Source organism: Poromitra crassiceps, assembly GCF_964638095.1.
Source record: "Poromitra crassiceps genome assembly, chromosome: 13".
Lineage (NCBI taxonomy): Eukaryota > Metazoa > Chordata > Actinopteri > Beryciformes > Melamphaidae > Poromitra > Poromitra crassiceps.
Genome location: NC_139644.1, coordinates 22,720,964 through 22,733,463, shown reverse-complemented (window position 1 = coordinate 22,733,463; position 12,500 = coordinate 22,720,964). Strand labels below are relative to the sequence as shown.

Sequence of the window (12,500 nt, the reverse complement as noted above, 5' to 3'; positions counted from 1 at the left end):
TTAGCCATGTCTGTGGGTGGGAAGCCGGATTATGGGTACCGGTATGCGTCCTGGTCAGTGGTCGCTGCACTAGTACCTCCTCTGGTTGGTCGGGCACCTGTTCAGGAAGGAGGGGAACTGGGGGGAATAGCGTGATCCTGCCATGCGCTACGTCCTGCCGCCTGTGAAACCCCTCGCTGTCAGGTGAAAAGAAGCGGCTGGCGACTGCACATGTATTGGAGGAAACGTGCTCGTCTACAACTCTCGCCAGATCGGCAGAGGGGGTGGAGCAACCACCGGGACAGCAGGGGGAATTGCCCAAGTACAATTGGGGAGAAAACAGGGGGGAAATCTGGGGGCACTTGATCAAAAAAAATGAGTTAGTTTAACTTCTCAAGTGGCCGTGTTTATCTATAGCTTCTATAGCTTCATGGTAAGAGTGATGACGATAATGACCATGACGACGAGTGTGACAATCACGTTTCTGAAATAGACGGTAGAATTTTTTCTCAGACTAGAAAAGCATGCTTCAGGTTTCTTTGGAACATTTAGTATTCAGTACCTGCAATGTTATAGGTTTTTTTATGTACTTTATTTTGAAATGACCCTTCTGCTTAAAAACAAAAACAAACTAAAAACAAAAACACCAACATGGCAGGTTTAGCAGTTCAACTCTGCTATTATGGGCCATGTCCTGTCCCAGCGGGGTGGAATAAGATGAGGTCATTCAACAGAGAAAGGCAGAGGAAACTTTGGACTCCCAGCCCCGTGTGCCCGTGTGGTTTCCATGGCAACAGAGCGGGAGGGGATAGCGTGTTGAGCTGCTGTTTGTGCTTGGTGACCCTTAGCACAGGTAGTTTGGGAGAGAACCCAGTCTGTGTGTGTGTGTGTGTGTGTGTGTGTGCGTGTGTGGCGTGTGTGTCGTGTGTGTGTGTCTCGCACCTCGATGTCTCGGATGAGGAGCTGAGTAGGCGTCTCTACGGGTGCTTTGGTATCGATGACCTTCTGGACGCCACACGCCCAGTGCACGGCCTCGTTGAAGTGCTTGGTGTACAACTTGTAGCAGTGCTTCCGCCCGTACACTGTGATGCTCCAGTAGCCTGAAACACACGCAAATAGCAATGTTAGTGTCACGTCTTATGAAGATTTAGTGTCACTTCTTATGAAGTCAAAAAAATTAAGTAATCTGAGATGGTAAGGAATAAATGTTTTTATATTTTATTTGTTTCTTTGTTTGATGCAGAAATAGGGAAGTGTGTTGCAGTGACGTGTGCTCGATATGGGACACCCCACAATACAGTATCTGGTGTGAATCTCTCCACCACTTCCTGTCTCAGTTTCACAGAGGACCAAAGGTCAGCCTGAGAGGAAGTTCAGACCACGCCAAGAGAAAAGTCATTCTACAGATGAGTTAGGACACAAGTGTTCAAGCCCTGGGCGAGTCTCCTCTTGGACAACCTGCAATAAAAGTGAAAAAAGGCGTGCTTCCTCCTTGTGCACAGGAAGTATTAGACATACTCCAGGCAGCCTGGCCCACGGCTGTTATCAGGCTTTCCTGCTACGTGACTTGGCAGCACGTCGCTCTTTGTTGAGCTTCTTGCTGAAGTTCAAACGCAAAAAGAGGAGCGTTTGAGACCGCCTGAGATATCGGCCCGGCGGTGGCAACACCATCGCCCACTCTGAACATGTCGGGTGCTTTTCATTTGCTCTGCTTTAAAGGGACGTTGAGGTGGAGAAAGGAACCCTCAAGGGGAACTAGTAATTCATGGTAAGCACCAGAGATATACAGTGGAAGTAAGTAACTGTGTTTCACGCCATTCTTCTGTGACAAATTCCCCATCGGCTTAAGAGGAACACAGCTATTGAGTGGTGAAATGGCCAATACAGCCTGTGACAAAGCCACTGTTGAAAGGGATCTTCTGTCCAGGAAAGTCCCCGGGCATATTGAGTTAGGAACTGCTATGTTTGGGTTTCTACTATGGTTTGGACATTTTAAGTGGTTGGGTGAAGTCATCAGGACATAATCCCCGCCATTGATAGACAGACAGGCATAGACAGAGGGCAATGTGTCCGAGTAATATAGATACTGAAAAAGCACCAGTCATCCCCTCGCCTCTTCCCGTACAACAACACACTTTCCTCTTTATGCTCTTGGTTCTCCCGTCCCAGCGAGGGAAGGGAGATGCCTGGTGCGGATTACTCAGAATGTGAGGTTTCCAGACCAACCTAAGAGCCACGTTCTGGACCGAACACAGCGGGGGATTCCCAAACGTACTCAGAGTTACAGTGCTCACGGGAAGGGAGAGGGGACCGCAAGCCTGTCACGTACCAATCAAAAAACCCAAAACAACTTCCTCGGGATTTCAAACCATTTGATCACTACGCCGCATAGGGGAACCAAGGGAATTAACACAGGTCTGTTTAGACCGGAGTCTAAACAGAGTTTATTGGCAACTATACCTCACTGTGAGTCAGTGTGTGTCAGACTGTCTGCGCGTAATGCGTGTGCGTGCGTGCGTGTGCGTGTGTGTGTGTGTGTGTGTGTGTGTGCGTGTGTGTGCGCGCATGCATCTCACCCGTCTCCTTGTAGGTTTGTTTGTCTGGCCAGATGACGGAGCAGAGGCTGGTGAGGACCAGCGTGCCCAGTCTGCGGGCTCCTTTCTCTGGGCCGCTGTAGTAGTCCAGGGAGTCCTGGCTCAGCACAAACCAGTAGCGACGCTGCTTGATCCAGCTGCCGCGCACCTCCCTCAACAGCCATCCTGCAAAAGACACACACATATACACACACACACACACACACACACACACACACACACACACACGAGTCAGTCTACCACATCAACACCATTCAGATAGTTGTGTCAAGTATGTTAATCACAGAAAAGCATTCTAAACTGACTTGAAAGACTTTCTGGCACTCAATGCATTGTGCTATGTAGCAACGCCCCATGCATCTGGCATCTGAGTCAGTTACAACACACTGTGAAGAGCATTTGTCTAGGAGGTGGGTAGGCTAGTCAAGAAGCTACTAGACTAGTGCTGCCACATGTGAAGAAGGGAAAACAAGTTTAAATTCCATAGAGTAGTAGTGTACTGTGTACTGTGTACTGCGCCTCGTTGGGGTGAAATACTTGGGTTAATTAGACCAGGCTAAACATAGCTAATCACTGAGGGGGGGGAGACCTTAAAGATCTCTATAACATGAAGCAGGTTAAAAATACAGTCAGCTAATGGCACAGGCATTAAAGCCTGCATGCAAGCAGCATAATTACCACTTTAGAGGTTAAGAGAGTGAGAAAGAGAGAAAGAGAGAGACGGACAGAGGGAGAGAGCGCTGCAGACATGATTGGCATTAACTCTCTGGGAGAGGACAGGAGAGGAGAGGAGAGGAGAGGAGAGAGAGGAGAAGTAGCACAGTGAGAGGAAGCCAGAGACATTCTGCAGACCTGAACCCCCCCCCCCCCCCCCCCAAACACACACACACACACACACACACACACACACACACACCCACCCCATAGCACCCGGCCGTCGGGCTGCTGCTCTCAGGCCTGCCCCGAGGCCCTGCCAAGCCTGGCTCAAAATGCAGGAGTGCTGTGCTCACAGAGTCCTCTGGGGGAAATCTGCAACAGCTCTGATCCACAGTTCCCAAACCCTGGAGCACGCACCGCCCCCCCCCCTCCCCCTTCAGCTATGTGTACAAATTGTTCCCTAATAAATATGTAATCTCACAGTAGATAAATAACCAATTTGGCTGAGCCCCGGCCAGATGCTGCCCGGAGAGGCGGAGAGACGGATGGGGAAGAGGGTGAACAGTCCTGGTGAGGGGTCAGAGTTCATCCAGAGGGCGAGAGGCTGGCAGAGGGCCTGGCAGAGGTCACCTGGCTGGGGGCTAACAGCGGGGGCAGGAGACTGCTATACACTGGAAGTCTGCCAGTGCTGTCGTTGGGTGTGTGTGTGTGTGTGTGTGTGTGTGTGTGTGTGTGTGTGTGTGTGTGTGTGCGTGTGTGTGTGTGTGTGTGTGTGTGTGTGTGCGCGTGTGTGCATGCATTCTTGTGTGTGGTTTTATAGGAACAATCAGGCCATGTAGCCGTTCGGCTTCCTCCCCCTGTGAGAGCGACTGTGACGCCACGCCAGCATCACAGCTTCCTCTGTGGTTAGCAAGCTGCGTGCCACCTGCCAGCCAGTGCTCGTTTGGCCTCCATCCTTCCTCCCTCTGCTCCCTCACTCTCTCCCTGTTTACTTTCATCTCCCCCGCTCCTCTGCTCCCTCCATGTTTTCTCCCTCGCCCTCAAGAAGTGGTTTTTCCCACCAGGCAACTTCATGTGCAAAGCTCCTCCAGAATTAAGAGGCAGGAGGAGGGGCGATGGCTCACCCTCTTGGGCTATGTTCCTGTTTCAGAACGCCTCTATATGATATAAGTGGCAGGCTTGAACCCACCATAAACCGACCCAATATAGCCCAGAGCAGAAACCCTGGAGGTACTTAGTAACACCACATCAGAAGGGAACAGCATCAGAACCCCACGTGAAATGGATCAATAAAAACCCATGAGGTAAGTCTGCTGACAGACTGGCTGTGGGAAAACGGGGAGCCTGGGGCAGAGGGGCAGAGAGGGCGGGGCTTGTGTGCTACCTTGACACTAGGGCTGGCACGGATCAGAAAACCCACGGATTGGATCGCGTGACGGATTTTGAGCCACGGATCACGGATTTTTCGGATCAGCAAAGAAAATATATACAGTATATCAGATTTTTTCTCTCAAAATTAGATTTTCGATTTGATTTTTTAATACTATTATACTTCTCTAACCATTTGTTGCCCTGCACAGCTCAAAAAATATTTTTTTCTCATAAGTGACAATTTATGCTTTTACTCTGAAGGCAGAACAACCCAACTTCCTGTTTTAGGTGGCACTGCTATGCCTAACTTCCTGGCTGTTGCTTGCTAACCTGCAGTCACTTGACACGGGTACAGACTACAGCCAGGGTGAGTCTGGAAACATAACGTTGATGCTACATTAAGCTACTCGGTGGCCCCACGTGTTGTTTTGTTGTTATGTGTCCTAAAGGCAACATTTCAGATAATGTGTGGGTGAAAAGTGTGCGCGCGCGCGTGTGTCGTGGCTCTCGTTATCTTGTGCAGCCCACAACACGCTGATCGCATTCCTGTGCTTTTTCAGAGGTGTTGAAATAAGTTTGTTGTGATGCTGTCTTAGCCACTAGCCACAGCCTTCAGAGAGATTTTACAGCGGGGACAAGGGATGAGGAAGCTCACTTGTGCTTGCCATGATGATGCCTGTCTGTGTCTGGCTGCGCTGCAGGCGTTCTCATACACTAACATTAAACGTTAAATGAAACGAAAGGAAAGGGGGGGGGTCCGCGGACCATTGACGTTCCGAACCGCGTTCCGAACCGTGGGGGCTGATCCGTACGGGTCACGGATTATCCGTGATCCGTGCCAGCCCTACTTGACACCTCTGTCGCCGACACAGGATGTCCTGCAGCTGCTGATCTTTTGGGAGCTTCAAGCGGTGAGATAAGGAAAGGAAACGGAGAGAGAGGTACAGAGAGAGAGAGATACAGAGAGAGAGAGAGAGAGAGAGATACACAGAGAGAGAGAGAGAGATACAGAGAGAGAGAGAGAGAGGTACAGAGAGAGAGAGAGAGAGAGAGATACAGAGAGAGAGAGAGAGAGAGATACACAGGGAGAGAGGAGGAGCAGTAGAGTCCCGGGACCCCCTGCACACAACCCCTCCCATGGTCCCCCATCTGGATCCCATCTCTGTGGCCTGCTAATGTCTCCCCTGGGGGCCACGGCTCGCCCTTAATTTGTTTCATTTGTGACCCCCGACCTCCAACGCCCTGCCCCCTCAAACACAGATTGAGCAAACACATCTCTCTGTCTCTCTGTGCATTTCCACCTCCTCTCTGCACGCTTGCTGTGTGTGTGTGTGTGTGTGTGTGTGTGTGTGTGTGTGTGTGTGTGTGTGTGTGTGTGTGTGTGGTGTGTGTGTGTGTGTGTGTGTGGTGTGTGTGTGTTGTGGGAACTGCAAGTTGCAACTAATGTTCAAGCAACACAACTGCTGCAAATTAACAGACATCTCACTTTAGCATGTGACACCTACACAATCTGAAGAATATGGTCTGCAAGCTACAAAATTAGTTGAGCATGAAACTAAAACTAACGTGCTCATTCTCGGTTCATGAACAGTCAGGTTCCATAATGGTGACATCTTGCTTTGATTTTGTAAACATAAATGTCAGACACAATTATTGTGACAATATGATCCATTTTCCCATTTTACATTAATATCAATGTTACTACAGATTATCAGTCCAGCAAATGTTGTCAGATGTCTTTTAAGTCATATGTTGGCATTTTAACAATGTAAATCGAATACCAAATTGAAAATATCATTGTAAAGTGTTTGAATTGCAAAACAGTAAAAGCTTTCAAGTTGGACAGATGTGTATTTTGAACAACGAAAAATGGATTAAAACCAAAGCTTTCTTCAAATTGGATAGAATAGTATTTTTGGGGGAATTAAACCTTTCAGATCAAGTTGAACATGATTATATAATTATGAGCTATTCAGAGTTTAACGTTTTTCTCCTTTAGATCAACAGAGCCAGGCAGAAACAGCTGGGGTATTTCTGTGCAATGGAACTGGAACTGCAACTGTCATTTACTGGAGCACGAGCACATCTAGATCATGTGAGGAGAGGTTCCATTTCACTGTAAATCAACAAAGATACATCAATAAACCAATGTCAACATCTATTTCTGTCACCACATCACATTGCCCATGACATTTACAAGTTATCCATTCCTGCCTTCATCAGTCTGTCCCGGCAATGTTGGTGGCCTATTTTCGACAGCGGGGGGGACAGTGGGCCCTTGTAGCCTCGGGACGTCCCATAGCCACACCAAACAAGGGGACAGGCCCTAATGGAGGTGCTCTTGGAAACATATCCCACAGAGCAATGAGAGGAAAATGGATTATCTAATGTCCTGAGGCATCCCAGTGTTGAGTGGGGGGGGGGGGGGGGGGGGGGGGGGGGGGGGGGGGGGAAATGAAAAATGATTGACAGTCTCGTCAGTGTCCTGGGGAAAGTAGCTGCCCTCTGTTTGGGAGGGATTGTGCCTCTCCTCCAGTCAGCCTGCTCCTCTGCTCCAGCAGCAGGCCAGGGACAGAGGGCACTAGAGGTGGGGGCTGCTAGCCAAGAGTGCTGCATGGTAACTGCTGTCATAATTAGGGCAATCCGACTGCCGCCATCCCAAACAGGACGTAAACTTATCCAAGCCTTGGCATTTTACTTGCTCTCTTGCAGTAGCAGGGGGAGAAGAATCCACACAGGAATAGCCTATGATGAGATCATTCCTCAAAAGCATCGGACACGCAAGACAGCGCTCCTAATGCCGGTAGCAGTCACTGCACGAACACAGGGAGCAGAGGGGGACAGCTGTGGGCCACATGTGGGCAGAGAGGGTGCAGTGCCATAGTACAGCATGTGGTTGGGACAATACTTATATTTCCACAGAATTAGGCTGTTTAGATCATAGACATATTTATGATAGTATATAGTTCATCCTTGCCCTGCAATTACCTTATTATTCAAGGGCTCAACAAAGACAGGTAACTACAGCTGATCAGAGCAGGTAGATGCATCCAGTCTCATGTGAGAAGCGGACTGACCTTTGACCAGCAGTTCGGGGTCTTCCTCCAGGCCCATCTTATTCTTCTCGATGATCAGACTCTTCATCTCGTCAGGAGCTTCTGAGACAGTGTGCCTGTGTGGCAGAGCAGGAAGAGAATGTAAATAACTCTGTTTCCCTCTCGACTTCCAGCCTCCTCCTGACTACTCCCTCCCATTTCACAGCCGATTGGCCTGGCGACCAGACGGGGGTGAAGCTCCCCCCCCCCTCGTATGGCACGGTGCCAGCTACAAGACCCTCCAAGTACGGACACCCTTGGTTAGAGGGGTTCGGGGGTTAAAGAGGGCCGAATGGAAGAAGTGCCGTGAATATCTCCCCTCCAGCGTCCTCCCACTTTCCCTCCCAAGCAGCACACACACACACACACACACACACACACACACAGACAGACACACACACACGTATGCACACACAGACAGACACAGACAGACACCACACACACACACACACACACACACACACACACACACACAGACACACACACACACTTAGATACATACCACGCCACTGTGGACAGCTCATATCTCTTTATCACTTTGGCTGGCGAGCCGAGCGAGGGACTGAAAATAAAGGTGACAGAGCGACGCCGGCCTGACTCCCGGCCAGCCAACTCATGGCGGTCAGAGAAGACCGCCAGAGTTCAAGAGGTCAAAGCCTCGGATAGTTCAAACCATAAAGCGAACATCGAAAACATCTGCAAATCTGCTAAACCGCTGTTCCTTTGCTCCCTCTTAAACGCCTGCCGATTACGTGCACAGCTAGCGCCGCCGCACACAGTGACGCGTCGCCATCTGGTCAGGCAGGCAACGCTGCGGACGACTTCAGACATTGTTATCTCAGGCCAAGGCCCATTTCCAGCCCATTAGATTGTTTAGCGGTTTATCTCTCCTCTTTATTTACCTAATTACTCGTTTATTTTCTCTATTTCCTGGGTCTAACTAGCATGTGAGCTATGAGTGACAAAGCCCTCCTTCCTGCCCCTCCTCCTACAGAGCACTGCACAGGAAATGACTCCAGCCAGACCGCCTCCCTGCTCGGCCTCTGGTTACCTACAGTCCTGCTCGGGCCGCTGATTTATGTCCTTATTGATCTGATAATTCCGGAAGGTTCCTCCTTACGGAAGGCAGCAATAATCAATAAGTCTGAATATAGCCTTATCTGCTCTGACTCGCCTTACATGCCTGCATGAGCCATTTCCTGTCCTGTCTGCAGCCACCTGATCTTATCTACAATGCTGTTCATCTAGCAGTTGACCCCCGTGACTTCTGAATCAGTGGCCCGTTGTATTGCCGCATACAATTTGTAGCCTATATGAGACGGCTTGACATCAGTCTCTAGATGAAGAGAATGCACAGACACACAGTGAAACTCTATATGGTGGACCAGCGCGTATGTGTTACAACTCGGCATCACGAGAAGGCCATGTTGAGAAAGAGAGATCACATTATACTCTTGTCTGGCTGCATCACTAAGCCTGCTCGCCTGCCACCGCGGCAAGCGAAGGTCCTGCATCCAAGCATCCCACTTAAAGGCATTAAAATAAACCCAGAAATGTGAGGACGTCCTCTGATTTGAGGTTGTTAATAACCCGTGCTACATAAAGTGAGACATGCGTGCAGACAGAGAGACAGAGCGAGCCTATATGCAGCCCAAACTAGACGGGGATTTGATCTATAGAAAACTCAGCCACGGCTGGATATAATAATAATAATAATAATAAGTATAAATATATAGCATGGTGTGTGTGTGTGTGTGAGTGTATGTGTGTGTGTGTGTGTGTGTGTGTGTGCGCAGTGGAAAGGTGAGGGTCTTTATATTCAAAGCCTAGGATTATTTGTGCTATTGTCCACAATAGACATGCAGCCAAAGGAGCAGTGGAAACCAGATCTGATACCAAGTTAGTTTTGGCCTAAAAACAGTCCTGTGTCCAGGACTTGAACCAGCACTCTCGTAGCAATAAAGGGGGTGTATTTCAATTTTACAGTTTATTGAGTAGACTATGTGGTATTACATGGCAGTCCAACTTGGAAGAATATTCTTGGAGTTGAAAATCACCCTGGGGCTCCCCCGTGCGTGGCAGATTTCTAAGAATTGTTGGCAGTTTGCCATACCGCTAGCAGCACAGACAGGATTCCGTGTTTTTTTTTTTTACAGCCCCTAACTGGTTTGTCTCCCTTTTTTCTACCTGAAATATTTTCAAAGTCAACTTCAGGGTTTAGGCTGTGAAGTGGAGATGGAAGGAGGAGGGAGAGGGAGAGAAGCATAGGTCCAAAAACTCTGCTTCTGACCTTTCACAGCACAAACAAGTCTGACCTTTACTTTAAATACTGCCGGAGCAGAATCAGCGAGACCCATATTGTGCCTGCGCTCAAGCTAATGTCCCACAACACAATCTCCCATTGTGACTGACTGGCGGGAGAAAGACAGCACCACATCAAAGTGTTGACTTGCTACAGCGCACGCACGCACGCACACACACACACGCACACCGCCACACACACACACACGCACACACACACACACGCACACACATCAACTATCAGGTTTGGAGGGAAACTGGTTCCTGAACATACAAAATCCAAGAGTTGAAGAGCTGAGACAACAGAGAGAGACAATGATTAAAGCGTCTCTTACTTTCAGTGTTTGCGAGTAATGTTTTAAACTCTTGGAGACGGAGGACTGTACACAAGGCTGGAGGCGTGTCCCAGGCCGGAGGGCTCTTAAAGGCGCAGGGCGCAGGGGGTTAGGGGGTCAACGGGCTGGCCCCTTTAATGAAAGAGGGAGTATGGAATGGTGGGTTAACAAGGAGATCCATGGGGCATCAGCGGGCTAAGGAGTCTAACATGTACTTGGAAGTTGGAACTCCTGTCTTTTTAGTGACTCTCCACTGTACCGTCTAATTAAAAAAAAATTAATTAATTAAATAAATAATTAAATTATAAACATCCCTTCAAAAGTAATTTGCAGAAAGCGGAGCGCTTTGTGCGCTAACAGCTTGGGGCAAATGTTTGCGCGCTGCTGGATACGGGTGGGGCTCTGGGATCTCCACAGCTGTGCAGCAGCAGCCCCCCCCTCCCTCTCCATGCTATCGCCCCCTCCCTCCTCCATGCTATCGCCCTCCCCCCTCCCCTCCTCCATGCTATCGCCCTCCCCCCTCTCTCCCTCCTCCATGCTATCGCCCCCCCTCCCTCCCTCCTCCATGCTATCACCCTCCCTCCCTCCCTCCCTCCTCCATGCTATCGCCCCTCCCTCCCTCCCTCCCTCCCTCCATGCTATTGCCCTCCCCCTCCCTCCCTCCTCCATGCTATCGCCCTCCCTCCCTCCCTCCTCCTCCATGCTATCGCCCCCTCCCTCCCTCCTCCATGCTATCGCCCTCCCTCCCTCCCTCCTCCATGCTATCGCCCTCCCCCCTCCCTCCCTCCTCCATGCTATCGCCCTCCCTCCCTCCCTCCCTCCTGCATGCTATCGCCCTCCCCCCTCCCTCCCTCCTCCATGCTATCGCCCCTCCCTCCCTCCCTCCCTCCTCCATGCTATCGCCCTCCCCCCTCCCTCCTCCCTCCCTCCTCCATGCTATCGCCCTCCCTCCCTCCCTCCCTCCTCCATGCTATCGCCCCTCCCTCCCTCCTCCCATGCTATCGCCCTCCCTCCCTCCCTCCCTCCTCCATGCTATCGCCCCCTCCCTCCCTCCTCCATGCTATCGCCCTCCCCCCCTCCCTCCCTCCTCCATGCTGTCGCCCTCCCTCCTCCATGCTGTCGCCCCCACATTCCCAGAAGCCCCAGCAGAGGCCGTGACGGTGGGGCCTTCAGTGGGCAACTTCCTGTGGAGTGCAGGAAACAATTTGACACGGGGATTAGACAGCAGAGAGGACGGAGCGAGTGTACAGACAGCACCTTCTCTCCGTCTGATCCCTGAACTCCATGTTACCTACTGCTAAAGGAGAAGGGGGGGGGGGTCACTTGACTGTCCTACTGTTCACGTTTCAACGTTTGAAACGATGTGTTGCAAAAGCCAGGCATGCTCTGTCTGCGGTTCTTCTGAACGTAACTTTTTGTGTAATTTACTACTTTGGGGTTAAACGGAGAAAAGCCCAACATGGGAGGAAGGCAAAACATCCTTGCAATCCTTTGTTTACGGAAGTAAAGCGGAACACATGGAAAACTTCTGCAGCCCAGACCAGCAAATTAAACACAAACTGCTGTGTGTGTGTGTGTGTGTGTGTGTGTGTGTGTGTGTGTGTGTGTGTGTGTGTGAGCTGTGTGTGCCACATAGAAATGAGAATAACAAAACAGCAGAGAGAGAGAAGGGATGGGAGATGGCAATGAGAGAGCCAGAAATGGAGGGGGTTGAGGCAGGAAGGGGAAAGATTTGTTGGAGAATTTAAAATACCTAGGCCCTATGATCCCACAAATCAGATTGAATAATGCATTAAGAGCATGTATTTATCTCATGTGTGGTCTTCTGGCCTCTCTGTAGGGAGTGTGAGAGACGCCTAGTATAAAGCCAACGAGGCTCTGCCTAGATGACTGAGTGAGAATGAAGGACAAATAAAGAGTTTGACTTCTCCTCGATACTCATCCATCTATCACCCAAGGTGACAATTACGTTGACACGGTGACGTCCAGCGAATAGGAGTGGGCCAATGTGTTGATGAGGCTGTGGCCCGTCTGTCTGCTGGTAGCTGCTGCCTGCTGCAGCGATGAGGAATTGATTTCAGTCCGGAGTCTAATAAAAACAGCCAGATGTTAATGAAACGTAGTAAAGCAGTGTCCTTGCTCTCGCAGTGGAAACCCTGAGTGCAGAC

At 50.1% G+C, this 12,500-nt stretch overlaps 1 protein-coding gene across 2 annotated transcripts in view; it reads right to left on the bottom strand.

Moving 5' to 3' along the window:
• Positions 1-12,500, bottom strand: part of plekhh3 (pleckstrin homology, MyTH4 and FERM domain containing H3) — a gene marked incomplete at its 5' end in the record, with an annotated part of 39,473 nt that overhangs the window by 14,465 nt on the left and 12,508 nt on the right. For both annotated transcript variants that reach the window (XM_083648615.1, XM_083648616.1), the window contains 3 exons: positions 922-1,079; positions 2,556-2,738; positions 7,679-7,773. In XM_083648615.1, coding sequence (XP_083504741.1) covers positions 922-1,079; positions 2,556-2,738; positions 7,679-7,773 — 436 coding nt within the window. The remainder of the gene's footprint in view (positions 1-921; positions 1,080-2,555; positions 2,739-7,678; positions 7,774-12,500) is intronic.